Raw genomic sequence first — 25,483 nt, forward strand, 5'->3', positions numbered from 1 at the left:
TATCAAAGAGTGTTTTTCCTGTATTTTCCTCTAAGAGTTTTATAGTATCCGGTCTTACATTTAGGTCTTTAACCCATTTGGAGTTGATTTTTGTGTATGGTGTTAGGTAGTATTCTAATTTCATTCTTTTACATGTAGCTGTCCACTTTTCCCACCACCACTTATTGAAGAGGCTGTCTTTTCTCCATAGTATGGTCTTGCCTCCTTTGTCATAAATTAGGTGACCATATGTGCATGTGTTCATCTCTGGGCTTTCTATCTTGTTCCATTGATGTATATTTCTGTTTTTGTGCCAGTACCATACTGTATTGATTACTGTAGCTTTGTAATATAGTTTGAAGTCAGGGAGCCTGATTCCTCCAGCTCCGTTTTTCTTTCTCAAGATTGCTTTGGCTATATGAAGCCACCATCACCCTGATACCAAAACCAGAAAAAGATATCACAAAAAAAGAAAATTATAGACCAATATCACTGATGAACATAGATGCAAAAATTCTGAACAAAATACTAGCAGACAGAATCCAACAACATATTAAAAGGATCATACACCATGATCAAGTGGAATTTATCCCAGGAGTGCAAGGATTCTTCAATATACGTAAATCAATCAATGTGATACACCAAATTAACAAATTAAGGAATAAAAACCATACAATCATCTCAATAGATGCAGGAAAAGCTTTTGACAAAATTCAACACTGATTTATGATAAAAACTCTCCAGAAAATGGGCATAGAGGGAACCTTCCTCAACATAATAAAGGCCATATATGGCAAACCCACAGTAAACATCATGCTTAATGGTGAAAAACTGAAAGCATTTCCACTAAGATCAGGAACAAGACAAGGATGTCCACTCTTGCCACTCTTATTCAACATAGTTTTGGAAGTCCTAGCCACGGCACTCAGAGAAGAAAAAGAAATAAAAGGAATGCAAATTGGAAAAGAAGAAGTAAAACTGTCACTGTTGGCAGATGACATGATACTATACATAAAAAATCCTAAAGATGCCACCAGAAAACTACTAGAACTAATCAATGAATTTGGTAAGGTTGCAGGATACAAAATGAATGCACAGAAATCTCTGGCATTCCTGTGTACTAACAACGAAAAATCAGAAAGAGAAATTAAGGAAACACTCCCATTTACCACTGCAACAAAAAGAATAAAATACCTAGGAGTAAACCTACTTAAGGAGACAAAAAACTTGTACTCAGAAAACTATAAAACACTGATGAAAGAAATCAAAGATGACATAAACAGATGGAGAAATATACCATGTTCTCGGATTGGAAGAATCAATATTGTGAAAATGACCCAAAGCAATCTACAGATTCAGTGCAATCCCTATCAAACTACCAGTGGCATTCTTCACAGAATTAGAACAAAGAATTTTACAATTTGTATGGAAACACAAAAGAACCCGAATAACCAAAGGTTATCCATTTTAATTATATCAGTGTGTACATGTCTATCTCATACTCCCTAACTATCCCTTCCCCCCATCCTTCCCCCCCTGGTAACCATAAGTTCCTTCTCTAAGTTTGTGGAAACTTGACTACCTTTTGTTAGCCCTGTGACCCTGGGCAACTCACCTAACCTACCTTGTAGATTGAACTTCATGTTCCTTTATCTGTAAAATGGAGATAAAGTAACACAGTTTGTGTAATAACATGACTAGGAGTAGATTTTTTCAAATGGTAATAACCCATAAGTAGAGCACGATTGATCCTGTGATATTTCCCTTATAAGATTTGAAGAAAAGCTCAGTTTTTGAAAGCCTATTTTATCTATCTGTTTATTTTATTTTGTTTTCATTGAAATATAGTTGACATACAATATTTTTTTTCTCATTTTTTTAAAATGTCGGTTCATTGGTTTGTTTATTTATTTATTTTTGGCTGTGTTGGGTCCCTGTTTCTGTGCAAGGGCCTTCTCCAGTTGTGGCAAGCGGGGGCCACTCTTCATCGCAGTGCGTGGGCCTCTCACTATTGTGGCCTCTTGTTGCATAGCACAGGCTCCGGATGCGCAGGCTCAGTAGTTGTGGCTCACGGGCCTAGTTGCTCCGTGACATGTGGGATCTTCCCAGACCAGGGCTCGAACCCGTGTCCCCTGCATCGGCAGGCAGGTTCTCAACCACTTGGCTACCAGGGAAGTCCAACATACAATATTTTTTAAGCTCAGTTTTTCAGAGCCGATTTTATCTGTTTATTTTATTTTCATTGAAATATAGTTGACATACAATATTTTGTTAGTTTCAGGTGAACTACATAGTGATTCAACATTTACATACATTATGAAATGATCACCAAATTAAGTCTAGTTACCATCTGTCCTTATACAAAGTTATTACAATATTATTGACCGTATTCCTTGTGCTCTATGTTACATCCCCATGACTTATTTATTTTCTAACTGGAAGTTTGTACCTCTTAATCCCTTTCACCTTTTTGGCCCCCTACTCCAGCCTTCTCCCCTCTGGCAACCACCTGTTTGTTCTCTGTATCTCTGAGTCTGTGTCTGTTTTGTTTTGCTAGTTCGTTTGTTTTTCAGATTACACATATGAGTGAGGCCATGCGGTATTTGTCTTTCTCTGTGTGACTTATTTCACTTAGCATGATACCCTCTGGGTTCATCCATGTTGTTGCAAATGGCGAGATTTTATTCTTTATATGGCTGAGTAATACCCCATTGTGTATGTGTATATATATATATATATACCACATCTTCTTTATCCATTTGTCTATTGTTGGACACTTAGGTTGGACACTTAGGTTGCTATGTATCTTGGCTATTGTAAGTAATGCTGCTATGAACTGCTATGAACATTGGGGTGCGTGTATCTTTTTGAATTAGTGTTTTCTCTTTCTTCAGGTAAATACCCAGGAGTGGAATTGCTGGCTCATATGGTAGTTCTGTTTTTAATTTTTTGAGGAACACCCTGTTTTCCATAGTGGCTGCACCAGTTTACAGTCCCATCAGTAGTGCATGAGGGTTCCCTTTTCTATAAATCCTTGTCAGCACTTGCTGTTTCTTGACTTTATTTATTTACTTATTTATTTTTGGCTGCGTTGGGTCTTTGTTGCTGCACACAGGCTTTCTCTGGCCGCGGCGAGTGGGGGCTACTCTTCGTTATGGTGTGTGGGCTTCTCATTGTGGTGGCTTCTCTTGTTGGCGGAGCACGGGCTCTAGGCACGTGGGCTTCAGTATTTGTGGCATGTGGGCTCAGTAGTTGTGGCTCGCAGGCTCAGTAGCTGTGGCACATGGGTTTAGTTGCTCCACAGCAAGTGGGATCTTCCTGGACCAGGACTTGAACCCGTGTCCCCTGCATTGTCAGGAGGATTCTTAACCACTGTGCCACCAGGGAAGTCCTATTTCTTGACTTTTGATGATAGCCATTCTGACAGGTGTGAGGTTACAGCTCATTCTGGTTTTGATTTGCAGGAAATGCTCTACTTTTTATTATATATGGCAGATACATTTTAGTGTTCTAGTGTGTGTATTTATCAGTTTATGAAAGTTTTTTTAAAGATGTTGGGGGTAGGAGTTTATTAATTTTATTTAATTTATTTTTGCTGTGTTGGGTCTTTGTTTCTGTGCGAGGGCTTTCTCTAGTTGTGGCAAGCGGGGACCACTCTTCATCGCGGTGCACAGGCCTCTCACTATCACGGCCTCTCTTGTTGCTGAACAGGCTCCAGATGCACAGGCTCAGTAGTTGTGGCTCACGGGCCTAGTTGCTCTGCGGCATGTGGGATCTTCCCAGACCAGGGCTCGAACCCGTGTCCTCTGCATTAGTAGGCAGATTCTCAACCACTGCACCACCAGGGAAGCCCATATGAAAGTGGTTTTAATGACAAGTAATTTAACTTAGTCTTAACATTTTTCATATGTTCGTTTTGAAGTTAAAGTTCTGCTGTTGTGAGCTGGTTAACTTTGGTTATACTAGATAACTGTGTGAGCCATTTATAAATTTTGCAATTTTATATTTTATCATAGGTTGTAAGTGTGATTTTAAAAACCTTTTTATTTTGAAATAATTTTAAGTTTATAGGAAAGTTGCAAAAATAATACAAAGACTTCTCAAATACTTTTTACCCAGCTTATTAATATTGACATCTTGCATAACAGTGGTACAATTATTAAAACCAAGAAATTAACATTGGTATAATTGTGTGATTGAAAAATTACAATTGTGAAGTAGTTTTATGAAAGTTTAGAATACTTATATAATTGTATACCATATTTTCTCTCAAGTACAGTGACAAAAAGAGAAGTTGGCTAATATGTAGATGACAAAGTAAATTGTTAATATAGCCAACAGAACTGAAAAGTTTCACCTGTGAGAACTTTTAAAATTACTAAAGTATTGCATTATGTTGTAGATCATTTAGAACATACTGATGAGCAAAAAAATAAACATCACCCATAACATACGTCCAGAATTAACCACTGTTAATACTTTTCATATAATCTATTTTTAAATATATCTTTTTTTGATACGTATTAACAAAAATATAATTTGATATATGTCTTCTGCATATTTTTGTTTTGTGTAGACTTCCATTTTTTATTAGAAAATGAAGTCATGTTGTATACTTTATAATGTGATTTTTGCTTTTAATAATATTGTAGGTCTCTTTCTTTGTCATTAAATAGACTTTTGTAATTCTGGCAATGATTGTAAAATTTTTCATTTTGTGGAGATACTATGATTTGTTTAAATATTCCTATATTGCTGGGCATATAGTTTATTTCCAGTTCATAAAGTTGTGATTATAAACAATACTTCCATGAACACCCTTGTAGCTAAGTTATTCTTGTGTTACCAAGTTTTTTTATAGGATAAATCCCTAGATGTGGAATTACTGGGTCATAAGTCAGGAACATTTCCCTCCATATCTGTGTGTTCCGAATTGGTGGATATGGAGGCCCGGCTGTAGGGACTTGAGCATCTGCGGATTTTGGTATCTGTGGTGGGGTCCTGGAAACAATCCCCACTCATGTTGAGGAGCAACCGTAGTAAGAAATTGTTCCTAGATTTATAGTCTATCCAACCAGCGCAGTAGTTCCTAAGTGGGCCCTATTCCCTAGCATTATTAAGTGGTTGCGATTTTTAATTTATTTACCATATGATAGGCAAAAAAGTATTATTTATAAGCTATTCCTATCATCCTGAGACTTAATTGGTAAAACTCCAAGTTTAAAAGCATAGTTTTCATCAAGAGTTAACTGGATGAGTGTTGAGGTCACGTCTTGCCTAAGGTCACACGGACGGTTGATGGAAGAACCGAAATAAGAGCAGCGGTGGCCTCGGGAGTGTCTATCCCGTCCAGTGGATTTTTATTGTTAGACTAGATTTCCATTAAACTTAACTTTTTAAACATCAGCCCTCAGATTTCAGTTTGATTTTCATTTTTCAAAAAATAGTAGGTTTTGGGCTTCCCTGGTGGCGCCGTGGTTGAGAATCTGCCTGCCAATGCAGGGGACACGGGTTCGAGCCCTGGTCTGGGAAGGTCCCACATGCCGCGGACCAACTAAGCCTGTGTGCCACAACTACTGAGCCTGTGCACCTAGAGCCCATGTTCTGTAACAAGAGAAGCCACCGCAACGAGAAGCCCACGCGCCGCAATGAAGAGTAGCCCCCTCTCGCCACAACTAGAGAAAGCCCACACGCAGCAACGAAGAACCAACGCAGCCAAAATAAATAAATAAAATAAAAATTAAAAAAAAATAGTAGGTTTTTATTAAATAAATATAAAATAACTTATTTGGGGAATATGGAAAATGTGTCAATTTTCATAAGTCTTATTCACAGAAGTGAATAATATGAAATGATGACATAACTACAGGCTGATCAAAAGTGATGGACATGAGGAAACACAATAGAATTACATTCTGTTTTAATCTGATCTAATATTCTAGCCCAAAGAACAGCATCAAACCATTACATTTTGTTTTTTTTTTATCTTAGAGAATGAAACATTTACTCTCTAGTATGGATGCTTGACTTTCATATCTAAGATTCACATTTTTTTTCTGGCTCTTTAATTGTTACTAAAGGTAGTTAAAAATAAGAATGTAATTTGTAAATGTAATATATAGTGCTTGAATTATGTCACTTATTTAAGAACATTAGTTTTTGATAAATTTCATAGCTTACAAATGAAAATGATTAGTGCTTTCTGAGTAAAAAATATTTTTCTTCTTTTTCTAGAGAGTTCTGGAGTCTGAAGAGCAAGTTCTTGTTATGTATCATAGGTACTGGGAGGAATACAGCAAGGGTGCAGACTATATGGACTGCTTGTATAGGTAAGTACACTTTTAGACTCTCGACAGTCTAAACAGTATTGCCTGCATTTGGTCATTGCAGGAGTTTTTTGTTTGTTTTTACTACCTACTTCCCATGAAAATGAGCAGAACTAAAGCATTACCTGATGTATGGACTTTACTCTGCTATGGGGAAAGGTCTGTAGTGTGGGTCATGTGGGTATTTGGGAGCCAGGCAGTGTATGGAAACTTATTCTGTGAAAACTAAAACTGTATTTGATGGCATAGCTCTGTTTCTTCAGTTGTCTGGGACTATGTAACACACATTAAATCTTGACAGATCCGAAGTGAAACTTCAGCTTGGATGAAACTTTTAGTGAATCTAAGCCCGTACCGCCCTCCAGCATGCTCTTGTTTGACTCTAGGATTCAGCATTTTATATTTCATGGAAGTACCTGGCAGTTTTCTCTGACGTTCTCCCTCCTAGTCCTCTAGACGTACTGAATCGCCGGCAGTGTTGTGATGCCTGTGGTCTCATATCGTCCGCCTTTCCTTGTGCCATGCTGTCTGTCTGGATTGCTTTTCTCCCTTTCCCTGAATGACTAGTTCCCATTCCCCGCTGAACTCCCCTCTCCTTGCCTCAGTCTCCTGCTTAGATCTTTGGTGTTAACTGCCACTCATGCATGTTCCTGTGGCACCCTGGGCTGGTCCTCTCTAACTCATTCACGTAGACGGTGGAAATAAGTACAGTACCTAGGTACACAGGCAGAGACCCATTTGTTGAAGGACAGTGGATAAATAGGGAATAGTGCTGTTAAGCACCTGGGCCTTGTGGCCTGTGATGGTTGCAGTGATAATTTTGCCCTGTGCATTGTGACTTGGGCCACAGATGAACCCCTGCCTCAGGTTCTTGCTGGAGAAGAGGAGTAGAGCTAGTCTCAAAGCATTTCCTGCACAGGTACATGGGGCCAAGGCATGGTCGCCTTGGTGTGTCTGTCCTTCTTTGCTTTACTCGTTCGTATTCCCTTTGGTTTTTATAACAACACTGGACTTTACTAGATGTAAGCTGCCTATATTAGAAACTGGAACTCACTTGTAAATGGCCAGTAGCTCTATTTCCTCTTAGAAGAGCAAAATGTAATAAAACCAGAAACCAGCAATTGCTGACAAGGGCAAGGTTTACTGGGGCTTTGGCTTTTACAAAACATGTTTGCCATCCATTAAACATCCTGACATTTGATTTCCCTCCTCCATACACCAAAGTGGCCTAGTCATAAGTAGAACTTTAAGAATTCCTTAGCTAAACCATGGGGGAGAGCGGGGGGAGTTTTAAGGATCAAAGTGAGAGCACACGCATGTCTGTCCCTGCTGAGAAGCTGGGGCCACTGGTATATGGATGACAAAACAGAGTGCTTCGACTGCGTGCCGTGCAGTGGGATCCCTCGTTAGCTGAGATACTTCAGTAAAGATTCAAGTTGTTTTTCTAGTCTTTCTTAGTTTTCTGGGGCACCGTTCTCTTGGTTCTCCTGCACCTCTCTTCACCAAAATCAATTTGGTATTATTGAAAGTAGTACTATTAAATTGGTACTGTTGATGAGCTTTTATTAAATTTTGCAACATATATGATATATACACATATGTGTGCGTATATATATAAAGCCATATGAGGTAGTTGGTTTTTTACAATGGAGGAAAACTAAGGGTCAGAGAGGCCAAGGTCCCTGAGCTGGAAAAATTACAAGGGCAGAATTTAAATCCAGATGAGTCTGAATAAATCCATTTAACTCCTTCATTCTACCTAGCCTCATTCTAGAGGGTCATCGTAGTCACTTCCGCAGGTTCTGTTCTCATCCTTCAGCTACACTCTGCGTGCTTTCTAGGATGATCTCTATCACTCCTGGTTTTAGCTACAACCTATATATTGATAACCACCAGAATAAATGTTTATGGCGGGTGGTCTAAGTTTCAGAGGAATATTCTTACCTAGCCAGCTGCCTGTGCCTCCAGGATGTTCCGTGGGTACATCGTACTGCTGCAGATGTTCACAACTGAGCTTGTTATCCTTTACACACACGCTGCCCCAGTGATACTCATTTTGGTTAATGGTAGTCCTGGACATCCAGATGTATGTGCCGGAAGTCTCAGTTATCCTTCACCTGGGGTTATCCTCTCTACCTGACCCCTCTTGGTCAGAACTTCCAAATGTCTCTTAAATTTATTATTTCCTTTGCAGTGCTATTATAGTATTGTAGTTCAAGCTTTTTATTGTTTCTGACCTGGACTATTATTGGTAACATCCCTGTAACCAGTCTCCCAGCCTTTGATTTCTAATTTATTCTATTTAGTAAACTTCTCAAGTGCAAATTTGATCACCGTCCGAAATCATTTAGTAACTTTCCACTGTCTGTAGTAAAGACTTAGAACCAGTGACTCATGGGATTCACTTATAGAGTGTTTTGTTTGACCTCTGTGGAGTTGGCTTCATGTGACTGATTTATTTAATTATATTGGTAGACTGGGTGGTGAGATCCTTCTCATAGAGGGCACATCTGGCAGTAATTAGATTAAAAACTGCTTGATAGTCTTTACTTGTTGGGTAGTAGGTTATCCAGGCTATCTCTTGTTATTAATCTTAGTCTATAAGGAAATCTGTGTGAAGAAATGTAAAGGAAAAAAAATCAGTTTTATTTCAAAAGCATTTTTCAGTATTATTGTTTTGAAGTAATTTCTAGCTTTTCTTTACTCTGATTTATTTATAAGATGGATATGCATTAGCATAGGTGACTTAAGGATTCCAATTTTAAAGAAAAATAATGATGCTCCGACCCCACGTTTCCTGCTGCTACATACCTGTTAAGGCCCTGCGGGCCCTTGAAGTGGAGTACTTAAAGTATTAGCTTGAGAACTAACGACTCTTGAAATCCAGTAGATATTAGCATGGGAACAGTTCTTATAATGGATTTTTTTAAAGATAGATTGAAATGCCTGATTTCTTAGAGGCTTCACAGTTACCTTAGGCTATTAGTTCTTGTTAGTTAATACTGTTGTGTTACTGCTGATACTCCAGAAAAGCAAAGGATACTTATCAATCACTTTGTTGCCAGAACGAATTATAAATCATATACTACTGCATGAGTTAGACCTCAGCAGAAGTCAGGTATTGACTGTGTGGTAGAGTATCGACTATTTAAAGAAATTATTGAAAGCTATTTTACTTTACGATTTCCTAGAATATATATCTTTATTTAAAAACAAATGTGTGGTTAATAAATCTGATTGTAAAATACTACAGTGACTTAGAAATTAAGAATGGTGTCTGAATCAAAATGAAAAATTATGCTACTTACATTTTAAATTATATCTATAAATTATTTTAAAAGCTTCTCTATCAAGCTTAAACTGTCAAGAGTAGAAATCTGTAATGAGAAGAATATAGATAATGAAAGTTAGTTTAAAATTTATACCATGCGGGAAAGAGAATAGTGACTTGTCCTATCAGATATAAAACATATATAGCTTCACTAACACAGTGTATTGGCTGTGGAATATACACACAGATCTCTAGTGAATCCAGACTTCTGCAGATCTAGCAGCTACTCTTCAGAGTCAGCAAACTCCTACGCTGAGAAGTTTACATTTACTGTATAGGAATAAGTGGGCTGCTGTAGGCTTCTGAATAGGGAGTTGATATCCTGAAAGCAGAATTTTTAGGTAAATTGGATATGCCAGAAATGGGAAATAGATATCAGTCATGAGAGTGTTACACAGGATCCAAGCAGAAAGTCAACAAATGGCATTGAAAGTGAAAAGGAAAATAATGGGAGGAGGTGAGGAGTAGTGTAGGAGGACAGGAGGACCAGCTGATTAAAGGAGGTAAACGGAAAGGTGAGATAAGTGATGCTAATGTTTTAGGTAGGATTACTGGGATGGCCATGGTACAGTGACCAGAAAAGGAATGGTTTGGAGCAAAGGGTCTTATAGAAAGGCACGTGTAATGGTGCTTATGACTAAGTTCCCCCTACTCAGCACTTTTCACTGTTGAAATGTTACATTTTTTATGTTTTTATGTCCTACCAGATGGGTAAGCTCTCTGGGCAGAGACTACATTTTTGTTTTTCATTTTTCTATCCTTAGTGCCTTGTTGTACCCGGCATGCAGTACGCACTTGGTCAGTACTTGCTGAATGAGAGTGGGAGACCTCGTGAGTTTTCTGGCCCAGCTCTGCCACTTAGTAGCTGATGGACCTTTGCCGAGTTCTTTAAGCTGTCTAAGCTTCAATTTTCTTACACGTAAAATGAGGATCCTAATAGTACCACATATATCTACCTCCTAGTATTCAGCCAGCTGCAATGCTTATGCCTGTCTCTGACACATGATAGGCGCTCCATAAGTGTCAGTGATTACTTTTATTTCCTGACATTCATGCTTTTATGATCTGGCTCCAGGCTGCTTTTCCAAGTTTGTGTTCTAATGTTAGCTTTTGCCATCCGTGCTGCTGGAACGTTACCCGTTGATTCATTTTGTAATTCGGAGAAGTATTTTTCGAGGACTGCTTATCTGCCTGCCACTGTTCTGGACACTGTCTGCCAGACCTCACATTCTAGAGAGGAGGTGGATGTACAAAACCAGTAGACAAAGAAAAGAACAGGATTATTTCACATAGTAGCAAGTGCTGTGAAGAAAACAGTTATGTATTAGATAGTTACTTCATTGGGGGGTGGGAAGGGAAGGTTAGTTTGGTTTGGGGTCAGGTCAGGCCTGAGAGAGATGTGTTTGAGCCGAGACCAGAGTGACAGAGACCAGAGGTGAAATGCCCTACCCCAGGGAGTCTGTTTCAGGTGAAGCAGCCGTTTCTCTCCAGCTCTTGCTTCCGTCTCTCAATCTTGTTCCCCTTTTCTCAGCTGGAAGGCGTGGTGGAAGCACAGCAGGAAATTATGAGGGTTACAGTGAGAATGGAAGGGAAAGCTAAATGGTATTTTGAAGGAAATGACTTTGTAACCAGTGGACAGAAGAGACTAACATGTCACATGGTGCACCAGGGTTGTAAGCCCTGGAGTCCAGAGTTTGAAGTGCGTGAATGTGGGAGGGAACTTGTGTAAGTGGTGGTGGCCGTAGCACTTTATGATTTTTCATCGTCTGCTAGGATTGTCAGTGGAGTTACGCAGTTGAAATTTTTGTTTTCTTTGCTTGTAGTTTCAATTCTCTGAACATTCAGCAGACCTTTCATTTTGATTCAGTGAACGTGGGAAAGTGTGTGTTTTAATACAGAGATTTTGTGGTTGTTGCCTAAATACTTGTATTGTCAATAGCTATTTTCACCTTGGCAGAAGCCGTCAAACGAATCGTTTTAGGTGTTGAGCATTAAAGGCCTTGTGGTGAAATCTGGGATGGTGAAAAGTGGTGCTTGAATATTACACGCCTTTGTACACATTTTATTTAACCTTAGAACTCTTTATTCATCTTAGTAGTTCTTAGAGTTCATCACAGTTATTAGTCTTTCTTTAGAAAGCTGTTTACCCCTGGTAGACAAAGTGATCTTGAATCTGTCAGTTTTGCCCATACTTCTTACTGTCTGTAACAATCTATTGCATTTTCTCACCTACTGATTGTGATTTTTTTGTTTGTTTGTTTAAAAATGAAAATTTATGTATTTAATGGTGATAAAATATAGAGAACTTTCTTGAATTTGATCTTTTAACCATTTTCTGTTTAATTCTTTGCAAAGTGAACTTGGCTTATTTAACAAGAATCCGGGAATGAGCATATTAGACTGTAGAGTGTTGACCTTTGGATAGGAGCTGTTGGGCTATAAGAGTATTGGAAAGTTTTAGAACAAAACCCCTGAGTTTTTTTTTAAGTGAGACTGTGGTAATAGGGTTTTTTTTGCTACTCTAGAGGTCTTACTCTTTGTCTCTTAGGGCCTAGCAAAGGCATTTGGGCTGGTAATTTTTATCTTTTTTAAAAATTATATTTCTAATTTATATATAATTAGTTTCTTTTGGATGTATTACTGAACTATTCTGCAGTTGATTATAACCCTGAAATGATTGCTCTAAAGTTGCACGTTACTTGTTTTCCTACTGATTTTGACATAGTGTCTATTGATATTACATTTGTTTTTCAGGTATCTCAACACCCAGTTTATTAAAAAGAATAAATTGACAGAAGCTGACCTTCAGTATGGTTATGGTGGTGTAGATATGAATGAACCACTTATGGAAATAGGAGAGGTAGGACATTCTTTAAATGACTGGCAAACATGAGTGTTTTTATATACTGAGGAAATTTGATTCACTGTCCTTTTCTTAAGGACACTGAGTTGGCTATCTTAAAATTGTCAAGATTTAAAACATCTTAAGGAGTAATTCCCTGGCGGTCCAGTGGTTAAGACTGTGCTTCCAATGCAGGGGACACGGGTTCGATCCCGTGTCGGGGATCTAAGTTCCTGAAAGCTGTGTGGCCAAAGGGGAAAAAAAAAAATCCTGAATGTTAAGTAAATGAAATACTGTCATGATTTACTAAGAATCTTCAGATAGATGAGAAGAACAGAAAAGATGTGATGAGTATTATTTTAATAGTTAAATTAATGATGGATGAATGACAGAAGGTTAATAGTTCTGCTGTATGAAAAATCTCATAAAAAGTATTTAGGAAATGTTGAGACTCTTATGGTTGAAAAGTGTGAAGGACATGGACTTAAAAGAGAACCTGAAAGAGAGGAAATACAAATTTGTGGATGCAACAAATTTATTTTAACTTTAAAAAGTAATTAAAGAAATTCAGAAACAAAGTATGCAGTTCAACCAATTCACTCAAATTTTTGAGGTACAGTTCAGATTTAAATGTGGAAAATTATAATATATAAAACATATACTGACTACGGAAGGAATACTCTAGTGCAGTGTTTATTTATTTATTTATTTATTTTTGGCTGTGTTGGGTCTTCGTTTCTGTGCGAGGGCCCTCTCTAGTTGCGGCAAGTGGGGGCCACCCTTCATTGCAGTGTGCGGGCCCCTCACTATCGTGGCCTCTCTTGTTGTGGAGCACAGGCTCCAGACGTGCAGGCTTAGTAGTTGTGGCTCACGGATGTAGTTGCTCCGCGGCATGTGGCATCTTCCCAGACCAGGCATCAAACCCGTGTCCCCTGCATTGGCAGGCGGATTCTCAACCACTGCGCCACCAGGGAAGCCCTAGTGCAGTGTTTTTTTATTCATGTCGTACATATTTATCGAGTAGCCAGACGGTGGGGTTACAATGGTGAACAGACAGAGGGTCCGTTCTCCTCATGGGGAAACAGATGCCAACTAAGTAAAGAAATGAATGTTAAATTTTGATAGGTGTCAGTGAAGGAAAGAAACAACTAAGATGCAGCATTAGTAGAAATTTAAATAAGAATGACCCTTTTAGAAAGAAATTTATCAGTGTCTTTCAGTAGACTTTAAAATGTTCAGTACCTGTTGACCAGGTAATCCCACGTCTGGTAATTTGTACTGCAAAACTAATACGGAAAAAAAGGTTTAAATGTTTAAAAGTATTCCTTGCAGTCATTAATAAGTGTCACTAATGGGCTAATAGTCTAAATTTCCAATATCCAATAAAAATCACACATAGAAAACTATATACGATATGATTTTGTTATAAAAGTAGGCAAAGGGATAAATTAGTAGAAAACAGTTCATAGAAACATTAACAAAGGGGAAAATGGTTTTTGAAAACATTTGGACACAACATTGTATGTTTAATAGGAATAAAGCTGTAGTGGGGAGAGGATGTGGAGAAACAGATCAGTGGGAAATACCAGAATCTTAATAGCAGTTGCTTTAGTTTGTAGGATTATAAGTGAATGTTTCATTTTATACTCATTCCTTATCACTAACAGCATCATGCCCACTCCTCTTCCCAGAGGAAATCACTATAAACAATTAGATTTATATCTTTTCTGAATTTTGCCTGTGTATTTACATATAAATATATATATATATACACACATAATAGTTTTGACATCAGAGCATACATAATATTCTGCAACTTGTATTTCTTGCCTTTTGTTTAAAAAGTAGGGATATCAGATAATTATTAATTATTTATTAAACTGTTCCCCTTAGTTTTCATTTTTTTGTTGTCACAAATAACACTGTGTGAACATCATTGTTCATTTATTAAATATTTTTTGAATCCCTCTGTGTGCTAGACACTGTACTGTATACTGGGAATATGGTAATGAGTAAAATAAACAGAAATCTTACAATCATGGAGTTACATTTGTGTATATATCTGCTTGTACATGAGCAGAAATTTTCATGGAGTGAGTACCGGGAAGTGGATTTCCTGGGTCAAAGCACAGCCTGAACTTTGATAGCCCTGCCACCTTGCCTTTCAAAGGCTTTACCAGTTTGCCCTCCTACTACAGCTATAAAATCCCATTTTCTTATGTATTATCTTCTTTGTGCTAATTAAAAAGAAAAAGAAGGCAAAACCTGAAGAATATTCCTTGTGGGAAAACAGATGCTTTTACTTATTTTTAAAAATTACCAGTGGATCAGAATAAAGTTATCCCAGGGAAACAGTAGAGAGGCTAAAAACAGAATCATACCTGTGTGGATGCAGCTACGTTGGAAACAGGAGAAATCAATTTTTGTTTTTAGGAGCAATCAGTTTTTGATACTGGAATAACTTGTACTCTGTATGAGAAAAATATATTGGAGTTTAAAGGCTTTCATGTGAAGGCAAAACTTGAAAACTTTGGAAGGCAGCATAGGAGCACACATCTCTCCTTAAGGTTGACCTTAGGGAGCGAAAGAGTTCTTAAAAGACACAAGAATGCAAATAATAAAGGAAAAGATTGATAAATTTGAGCACATTAAAATAGAATATATTTTTACTTAAAAAATGCTGTAAAGAAATTCAAAAGTCAAGTCACAAACTATGACAAAGTGCGATATGTAAAACTGTCAAGGGATTAATTTCCACAATACATAAAGAACTACTAGGTCGCATTGAGAACAAGACAAACATTAATGGAATAATGGGCAAAACAGATGAATGGACAGTTTACAGAGAAAAAAGAAAACTGAAATGCACAAAAATCATAAAAAAGATGCCCAGCCTTATTCAGGCAATTGCCAGTTAAAACCTGAAGGAGGTCCGTTTTATGTCCATCACATTGGCAAAGTCTGACCGGAGCCTGGCAGTAGCAGTTGTTGTCAGGATGTTGGCTTCAAGTGTAAAGTGGAAAACCACTTGGCTTTGTTTAATAAAGCTGCACGCATGCCTGCTCCTGTGGGCCAGCGTCTCCACTCGTAGGTGTGTGTCAGGGAACCGCTGGCTTATGACCACCCGAAGGTGAATGCAGGAACAGCCGCGGTGTTCTCAGTGGCAAAAGCTGGGATCACAGACAGTGTCATCAGCAGTAGAAAGTAAAAGTTGATCATAGTGTCTTCATGCAAGAGGATACTATATAGCAATGCCAATGATTGAACTATAAACTCTTTATCAGTTTGGTTGGATTTCACTAACAAGTTACAGTTAAAAAATTATACATAAGAGATAAGATTTTAAAATAACAAAAAATAAATAAAATTTAAAAATAATAACAAACAAAACAAACCAAAACAAAAATCATACATGGAAGAGCATACAATGTGATTTTGTTATCAAGGTCAGAAACAGTCAACTTCAGGACATCCCTGGCAGTCCAGTGGTTAGGACTCTGCCCTTCCATTGCAGGGGGCACGGGTTTGATACTTGGTCAGGGAACTAAGATTCCCACATGCCACGTGGTGTGGCCAAAAAAAAGAAATAGTCAACTTCAAAAATATCATATGGGGATAGTTACGCACTTGGTAGAGCTGTAAGGAAGGGAATGATTTCACACAAAAGGCGGGATAGTGATAATCTCTGAGGAGAAAGAAAGGAGGAGGACATTTGGGGCAACAGTAATGGTGAAGCCGTATTTCTTAAATTGGGTGTTGAATACAGGGATGTTTATTTTATTATTCTTTAAATTGACTTATTCTTTTATGTTTGTATGAGAGGTGTTATAATTTCAAAAACCAGCCAACAGCCAAATCACATTATTTTATTTAACATAACTCCTTTGTTTCCATTATAGTTTTGGTGTCTGTCGCCCTTCCCTAATATTGGGCATTTAGCGATCAATAAATTAAGGTTTTATAAAAATCAGTTATGTCTGTAAGATTTTCAATTAATGATAAAAGCTTAATTCTGTTCTTTTTACAGGTCTGATATGATAGTCATTGTCATTTTAAATTAGAAATTTATTTTCCTTATATTCAATTTTTATTTGAATTTTGAAGTATAGTTATAAATACTTCACTTGATGGGTGTTTTTACTTTTAAAAGAAGTCTTGAACAAATGTTTAAATCGAGTACTACGTAACTCAGCCTTGATGAGTTTCATTTTTCCTGGCAGCTAGCATTGGATATGTGGAGGAAATTGATGGTTGAACCACTTCAGACCATCCTCATCCGAATGCTGCTCCGAGAAATCAAAAAGTGAGTACTGACATGGATCTTTTTGACTCAGTCCTAATTCGCTGTTTGAAATGGTCTAAAATAGTGAACAGTTGTATGGCTGTCAACTGCACATAGGCCTCATGTTACTGTAACAAGCCTCATTTTCCATTCTAATGCCAATATTTTAAAATCGTTTTATAATCTTTTGGTTTTGGGGGGCACATTTCACGATGACCTAATATGCTTAGTAAATCAATAAGTCCCTGAAGGAAGTGACTTGTTTTGTAACCCTGAAACATCTTGGACCTCGTAGGCAGTGCTGAGTTGTTTGGACATGTTATGTTCTCAGCTGAGACCCTGGTGACAACAACCTACTCAGGAAAGCAGATTCTTGCAGTGGTTGTGGCCACCTTAATAGTCGGTTAACTCGTGAGGCAGATTTATGAGAAAAGGGCTCCCCACTGCCCTCATGGCCCGCAGTGGTCGGCTCTTTACCTGACTGCTGTGTGAGTAAAGTTTGGCACCAAGTGAGTTATCCTGTGGAGTCCAGAGTAGAACGTTCCTGGTCAGCTCTGGCCTAGCAGATTCTTACTAGACCTCAGCTCTGGGGAATCAGAAGCTGAAATCGCTCGCACAGGGAAAGTTTGGGTGACTGGAACTACTGTGTAAGGAATTCTGTAGACCAGTGAATTGCAGTGTGATAATGGCCACTCCCTCTGAAACTGCTTTCATGAAGAAGCCCCCAGTATGGAGGTTTTTATGCGAGGAAGGAAGCGGAGCGTTGTTCTTGCTATGGGGCTCCTAATAAGAGATAAGAGGTTAAGAGAAAAAGCCACAAAAGGAGAGACTATTTTAATATTTAGTGTGAACACCAAATAGAAAATATGTGGTAGGAGTTGGTAACTTGGTTTTTAAAAATTGTCACTCACGCTTTTCATGATCCCACTGTTTGCAGAGGTGATGAGAGAGAGGAGAGGCAGTAGTGAAGCGGTGGGGTGAAAGTTGTCCTCCTTCCTCTTTCTCCACTGAACCATGACTGACGAAAAGAACACTTCCAACGAGAGTTACAGGCTCCAGTATAACTTCCTTTGCTAAGAAATATTAGCTTTCTTCTTGACTTGGAATTCAGCTATTTTGCATTAAATGTATAACGAAAATATTGTTATAATTTTCTAAATACACTTTTTTTTTAAACATCTTTATTGGAGTATAATTGTTTTACAATAGTGTGTTTTCCCTCTACAACAAACTAAATCAGTTATACATACACACATGCTCCCACATCTCCTCCCTCTTGCTAAATGCACTTTTAATGAAATGTCTCTTTTAATAACAATTTTGATCCAACCTAGTAAATTTTCCTTGAGTGTGATTGTTAGCTTGTTAAAAATGAATTTTATGAAAAATTAAAGAAAATATAACGGAGAAAAATAATACAACAGTAGGATACTAATTCTGGAAAAGACATAGAGACTATATTGTTTAGAGACATTAGGGCAACTTGTTTTGGTTTTGTTGTTAAAATCAGTTTCCATTAAAGTATTACTCAACATGCTTTACTAATATCTCATTTATTTTTTATGTCTACTCTATTAGGTGGGTATTATCTTACATTTTACAGCTAAGGGTACTAAGACTTAATAATAATGATAATAAAATATGGAAACTGTGTACCAAGCAGTGATCTAAAAACTTTACGTGTGAATCCCATCTAATCTTCACCCTAGGTGATTGGTACAGTTTACCATTTTACAGTTGTGTTGCTCTGTTCAGCTCCCATCTTCTTAATTCCAGAGATTCAAATCTGGAATTTTTAACCCTAAATCCATTATGCCTGTCATTTCAATCCACAGAATGTTTCTTCCACTCCTAGCTCCAGTACTTTAGCTTAATGATGAATATATTTTGATTTTATAATGCTTTGAGTATTCTAGTGTTTTCACACATACTTTCTTTATTTGATCTCAAGGAGGCCAGGCAGGTTTTATTTATAAGTAAGCAAATTGAACTTCAATAAGGAAAAATGACTTATTGAACATGATGTAGGTGGGAAAGAGACTCCATGTCTTTAAGCTTCCAATTTGGGTCTTTCTGCTACATTGCTTTAACATCTATGTACCCATTGTCATGTGAGATATCATGGACAGATAGGGTGACAATAAAGCTTGATGAGAGAGTGGTAAATTGCCCAGAGCACTGGGAAAAGTAGATTGAAACAGGTGAGGTGAAGTGGAGAGGATTATACAGTGAAAAGATTTCAGAGCAAGGACAAATGACATGCCGGCAATCCCTAATAGAGAGACCTGGTTTTATTCCTGCCTAGATAGGTCTCCCTTAGTGCTAACATTATTTAATGTAGTCTGAGAGGTTATTTTTTATCATAATAGCCAAGAGTTGCTAAAAGAAAAGACATATGTCTTTCCTAGTTCTTAAATACATTTAGTACTTGGTACACTATTTACCCTTGGACATCAACATTTTCTAGATACTGCTGCTTTAAAACTGTTCCCAGGGTTTTAAGTTTGTTTAGCCCTGTGATTCTTAAGCACTTTGTCCTTTAGCTAAAATGCTTGCTTCCACCACTCAGGTGCACTAATGATACAGCTCTTTTCCTGCAACTTGGGTTAGATAATCCCTACCTCAGTTAATTGTTCTTTATTTTATCCAAGTAATATACTTTCTCCATCTTTTTGCTGTGTGCTCTTAGCTTCATCAGTAGATGAATTAATGTGGTTAGCACCTTTAGGAAAAGAGTACTTCCTAATGTAACTTTGGTTGTGCAGAGGCATATTTTATGCTGCACCATCACCTACATCTCTAGGAGTTTTTGTGTAGAATCACACATAGAACTGTCCTCCATTTTCTTACTGTAAGAGAAATATACAGATCATAAAAATGCCCCAACTCACAGGTAGTGTGTTGATCTTCTTGGAAGATTTCAGAAAGTTGAGGGCCATCTCAGCCTTGAAAGAGGTAAAGTTATCTGTCAAGCGAATGGAGGGTTTTTTCTTGTGAAATCAAAATGTTCTGCTAAGTGAAAATTCTTACTAGGCATGAATGCTGAAATGCTCAGTAAACTGTAATACAATTTCATGACTTTTGAAAAAAGTTGCAACTGGGTGGAGTGGGGTTTCTGTAGATCAGAAAAGACGGTCTAAAAAGGTCACAGGCAGGAAAACAAGACAGCAACATAAAGTGACGTAAAAGGCTAAACGACCATGTATCCTCTGCTTTTAAGGTACAGACTAGGTCCAGGCTCCTCTTTTTTTGATTAATTGTATTCTATAAAGGTGGCTTCTTCTTTTTTTTTTTTTTTTTTGTGGTATGCGGGCCTCACTGTTGTGGCCTCTCCCGTCGCGGAGCACAGGCTCCGGACGCACAGGCTCCGCGGCCATGGCTCACGGGCCCAGCCGCTCCGCGGCATGTGGGATCTTCCCAGACCGGGGCACGAACCCGTGTCCCCTGCATCGGCAGGCGGATTCTCAACCACTGCGCCACCAGGGAAGCCCAAGGTGGCTTCTTTTGAGGTATATAAACGCTACAGGACTAATCCCAGCTTCATGCATTTTAGAGAAACTGTTTCAGTGAAGTACTAGATTTAAAAGTGGAATGTAGGTTGCAGAATTTTTTTGTTTGCTTAAGAGAGTCAATGAAACGATTGTTAGTTTAATTTTTTTCATGGTATCATGAAATCTGTACATATAAAATTTAATTGATAATCCAAAAGTAAAAGTGCTCCTACTATATAAGGAAGAAAGAAACAAATGATGTAATCATAGGTTGTGTATCTGCATGTTTTTCACAGTGTCTGCTTCACTAAGGAAAGATAAAAATAATTCTATTTATATAATAACTTGTCTTTTATAATAAAATAGTAGAATTGCCAATTGAGACTTTCAGCGTAGTAACAACATTGTTTTTAATTTTAATAAATAAAATGCTGTAACTTTGTGGATCTAAATGTTACAGTGTAAGAATTTGAAATTAGAAGAAAGTAGATACATTTTTGAATGCAGGTAAAAGGAATTGCTTAGATGCTTAAAGATACTGTTGAAAATACAAACTTTTTAATGCTAAATGGATTCAGAATTGCTTTCCTTTTTTCCAGTAGCTCCGCAGTTAACTTTCTAGTGTCAAGTAGTCTTTGAACAAAAATAGAAACTTTATTTAAAAATTTATTTATTGATTTTTGGCTGCATTGAGTCTTAGTTGCTGTGCAGGGGCTTTCTCTCTAGTTGAGGCGAATGGGGTCTACTAGACTTCGTTGCAGTGGGTGGGCTTCTCATTGCAGTGGCTTCTCTTGTTGCGGAGCACAGGCTCTAGGCATGCGGGCTTCAGTAGTTGTGATGCGTGGGCTCAGTAGTTGCGGCGCACAGGCTTAGTTGCTCCATGGCCTGTGGGATTTTCCCAGACCAGGGCTCGAACCCATGTCCCCTGCATTGGCAGGTGGATTCTTAACCACTGTGCCACCAGGGAAACCCCAAAATAAAAACGTTAAATAAAATTCTTTCTTCCCCTTTGAATTAGGAACAAACACTCTATAACATAGGCTGCTATGGCTCATTTGTGTTTTCTCTGGCATGTTCATATGTTTGTTATTCTACTTCTTTTTGTTTGTTTGTTTGTTTTTTGCGGTACACGGGCCTCTCACTGCTGTGGCCTCTCCCATTGCGGAGCACAGGCTCCGGACGCGCAGGCTCAGCAGCCATGGCTCACGGGCCCAGCCGCTCTGCGGCATGTGGGATCCTCCCGGACAGGGGCACGAACCCATGTCTCCTGCATCGGCAGGCGGACTCTCAACCACTGCGCCACCAGGGAAGCCCCTGTTATTCTATTTCTTAACTGTTAAGAAATTATAGATTTCATTGAGGAAAAATATCTTGGATAAAAATAAAATTTAATGTAGTTTTTGTTCTTTTGTATCTCAGTTTCTGAGAGATGTTTTAAATTTCCCAGCTCATTTTAGATTTATGGATTTTTATCTGTGCAGTTGTTAGTTTTTGTTTTATGAATTTTGAGGCTCTGTTGTTAGTTGAATAAATATCAGGATTATTCTCTTCATGGTTAATTGTTTTTATTATTATGTAGTAACTTTATCTTGTGCTCTTTTCTGTCACATATTAATATTGTTATAACAGTTTTCTTTTGGACTTTTGGGGATTTTGCTGTGTGTGTGTGTATAATTTTAGTGTAAAATTAAATATAGATACAGGAGGCCATACAACACAAATGTACAGCTTCATGAGTTATTATAAGGTGAGTATGCTTGTTACTGCCACCCAGGTTAAGGACTAGAACCATGCCAGCCTCCCCTGAGACCCTTGTGTGTGTCCCATACCTTCCCTTTCTCCCATAGTAACCACTACCCAACTTTTGAGGCAATCACTTTCTTCTATTTCCTTATGGTTTTTTCACCCATGTGTGCATTCCTAGACTCCATAGTTTAGTCTTGTCTATCCTAAAAAAACCTTCATACATCTTTTAAATCTTTTAATCAATAGGTTTCTCCTCCATCCTTTTTTTTTTTAACTTGTAACTTATTTGTTCATGAATCCTGGCCATTTGATCTTTAGACTTTACCACCGTCTGGATTTTGCTGATTGCATGCATGAAGCCCATTTATACGTGTTTCTTTGTCCTCTGTTTCCTGTAAATTGGCAGTTCAGTGTTTTGCTCAGACTCAGGTTGGTTCTTGCCGGCAAAACCATAGATATTTTGTTCTTTGGTAATGTCTGATTTTTCACTCTTTGTTTTTTTTGGTACGTGGGCCTCTCACTGTTGTGGCCTCTCCCATTGCGGAGCACAGGCTCTGGACGCGCAGGCTCAGCGGCCATGGCTCACGGGCCCAGCCGCTCCATGGCATGTGGGCTCTTCCTGGACCGGGGCACGAACCCATGTCCCCTGCATCGGCAGGCGGACTCCCAACTACCGTGCCACCAGGGAAGCCCTGTTTTCTTTTTTTAAATATAGAATTTTTTCTTTTTTTCTAACTTCTGAAAATCATTTATGACATAACTTCTTTTAAAATTCAATTTTATATCTTGATAATTTTTCTGTGTTTGTACAAAGAGATCTTCCTCATTCTTCCTAAACTCTATATAATATTTGGTATGGCTCTACCTCATTTTTTAAACTCTTCTCCTAGTAATGTCTGTTACTGTTTCCAGTTTTTCCATTACTACAACTCTTGGTTCTGTCATGCACAGGTGCGATGTTTGGAGCCATAGAGTATGTGCATTTAGAATTAATGTTGCCCTCTGTAAAGTACCTGTTCTTCCAAAGGCAGAGTATGGGAACCCATTTCTCTACTACTCATCAAGTCTTGCCAGTCTGAAGGTGAACTGTTTCCTTGATTTCCCAGTGCCTCCTGAGGTGCTCTGAGGTTGCGGCCAAGCAGTCTGGGCACAGTCTGGTGCAGTCTGGAAGCAGTCTGGCGCAGTCTAGCTCAGTCTGGAACAGTCTGGGTGCAGTCTGGAACAGTCTGGGCTCAGTCTGGAGCAGTCTGGGTGCAGTCTGGCGCAGTCTAGCTCAGTCTGGGCTCAGTCTGGAGCAGTCTGGGCGCAGTCTGGTGCAGTCTGGGTGCAGTCTGGCACAGTCTAGCTCAGTCTGGGCTCAGTCTGGCGCAGTCTGGAGCAGTCTGGGTGCAGTCTGGCGCAGTCTGGCGCAGTCTGGGGGCAGTGTAGCGCAGTCTGGGTACAGTCTGGAGCAGTCTGGGAGCAGTCTGGCGCAGTCTGGGTGCAGTCTGGAGCAGTTTGGCGCAGGCTGGGCTCAGTCTGGTGCAGTCTGGGCTCAGTCTGGAGCAGTCTGGGCGCAGTCTGGTGCAGTCTGAGCGCAGTCTGGAGCAGTCTGGGCGCAGTCTGGAGCAGTCTGGTGCAGTCTAGCTCAGTCTGGGCTCAGTCTGGCTGCAGTCTGGAGCAGTCTGGGTGCAGTCTGGAGCAGTCTGGCGCAGTCTGGAGCAGTCTGGTGCAGTCTAGCTCAGTCTGGGCTCAGTCTGGCTGCAGTCTGGAGCAGTCTGGGTGCAGTCTGGAGCAGTCTGGCGCAGTCTGGAGCAGTCTGGCGCCGTCTGGGGGCAGTTTGGCGCAGTCTGGGGGCAGTTTGGCGCAGTCTGGGCTCAGTCTGGCGCAGTCTGGCGCAGTCTGGAGCAGTCTGGAGCAGTCTGGAGCAGTCTTGGTGCAGTCTTGGTGCAGTCTGGATGGAGCAGTCTGGAGCAGTCTGGGTGCAGTCTGGAGCAGTCTGGGTGCAGGCGCTCCCCTTCCTTGTGGCATCACACTCCCTGCTCCTTCAGGGACGTGCAGAGCAGCTAATCTGCTGACGGCCTTGCTGCTTTTGTGCCAGCCCGCTTTCAGTAACACCACTTCTTGCCCGTCCTCCTTCACTATCTTCCACTCCCTCCTTTTAGCAGTTCTTTCGCTTGTGCATTTTGGTCCGTAATTTTGTTTTTCTGTGCTATCTAGTCTTCATTCTCTTTTTTTCAGTTTCTACAGGTCCAAGGGCTACAGCCAACAATGGAGTGTTAAAAAGTATCCTTCCTGTCACTTCTCAGATTTGGAGTGAGAGCAGGAGGCTGCATTTAATTTGTTGCAACCATATTCTCATTTTAATCATAGGGAGTGAATGGGAGTTTCACCAAGAGATTAATTTACCCATTGTCACATATCAGAATCAGGACTTTTGAGAGAGTTCCAGCCTAACGTTTAATGACCATCACAAACCTTGGCTGCCCTCTGAAATGCCTTGGTTTTAAAATCACAGTTAGTGCCTTTTTTGGTCTCTTAGCTTTCTTCTCCTCTCTAATTTATTGAAAATGCTTCCGTTTTGTGCCTATCTGTACTTAAAATACTAGCTTATTGATGGTTTACTCATGTACCAGGCACTGTGCTACATACTTTCTTGGATTATGCATAATCTTTACCCTACCCTCGTGAGAGTAGGTACATTTCTTACCCCCGCTTTACAGAAGGGGACATCTCTGAGTACTAAAGGTTAATATGCACCTGCACAAGGTGACATATTAATGCAGTCAGAACTGGAACCTAGGTAGGCTGACTCCAAAACCCTGGTCTTAGGGGCTACGATAAGCTCTTCCTAGTGGTTCCCATCCTTCCAGCTGAGTGATTTCATTATGATTGTTGTAGGCATTTTCTACTTAGTTCTGTCAAGATCAAGTCATGAGCCATATTCTAAAAATTCTTCATATTCTTTTCTCAAGGCTCGTCTCTTGGGATCACTCTTCTTAGATGAGACCAGAGCTTATTCAGATAACCAGCTTAGTCATTGCTTTTATATAGTACTAACTTAGCATCATTTCAGTTTATTTTCATTATCTGTCAGCCTAATAGAAATAAATTACAATGATTTTCTATTGTACCTTTTGTGCAGTTATCAAAGTGTATGGTGAATTGAATAATTATGCCTACGAGTTTCTGAGTTCAGATGGTCTTCTCACAGGAGAGGACAATTTAGTTACTAAGCAGTAGGAATGTCGATGTTCTTTCTAGGCACTACCTTGCCTGATGCCAGCTTCTCTGGGCCTTTTGGGTTCAGAAACAAATGGCAGGAGTGCTGAGAATAGCAGCAGTGGACGTTTTCCTGGTGCTGAGCAGGGACAGTAGGACTTGGTCATGAAAATACTTTTAGGTAAACCTGATTTTCCACATATTTAGATATTTCTCACTTTTGACGGATTTTCATTTGGTCCCAGACAAAGTTAAAAGGCAAAAGATGATGCGCTCCAAATCAGT

General features: G+C 39.1%; 1 protein-coding gene across 5 annotated transcripts in view; it reads left to right on the forward strand.

Moving 5' to 3' along the window:
- Positions 1-25,483, forward strand: part of CUL2 (cullin 2) — a 124,945-nt gene that overhangs the window by 66,488 nt on the left and 32,974 nt on the right. For all 5 annotated transcript variants that reach the window (XM_059059596.2, XM_059059595.2, XM_059059592.2 and 2 more), the window contains 3 exons: positions 6,214-6,308; positions 12,391-12,496; positions 16,699-16,781. In XM_059059596.2, the coding sequence (XP_058915579.1) occupies positions 6,214-6,308; positions 12,391-12,496; positions 16,699-16,781 (284 nt within the window). The remainder of the gene's footprint in view (positions 1-6,213; positions 6,309-12,390; positions 12,497-16,698; positions 16,782-25,483) is intronic.

Source organism: Kogia breviceps, chromosome 3 (assembly GCF_026419965.1).
Source record: "Kogia breviceps isolate mKogBre1 chromosome 3, mKogBre1 haplotype 1, whole genome shotgun sequence".
In the NCBI taxonomy this organism is placed as follows: Eukaryota; Metazoa; Chordata; class Mammalia; order Artiodactyla; family Physeteridae; genus Kogia; species Kogia breviceps.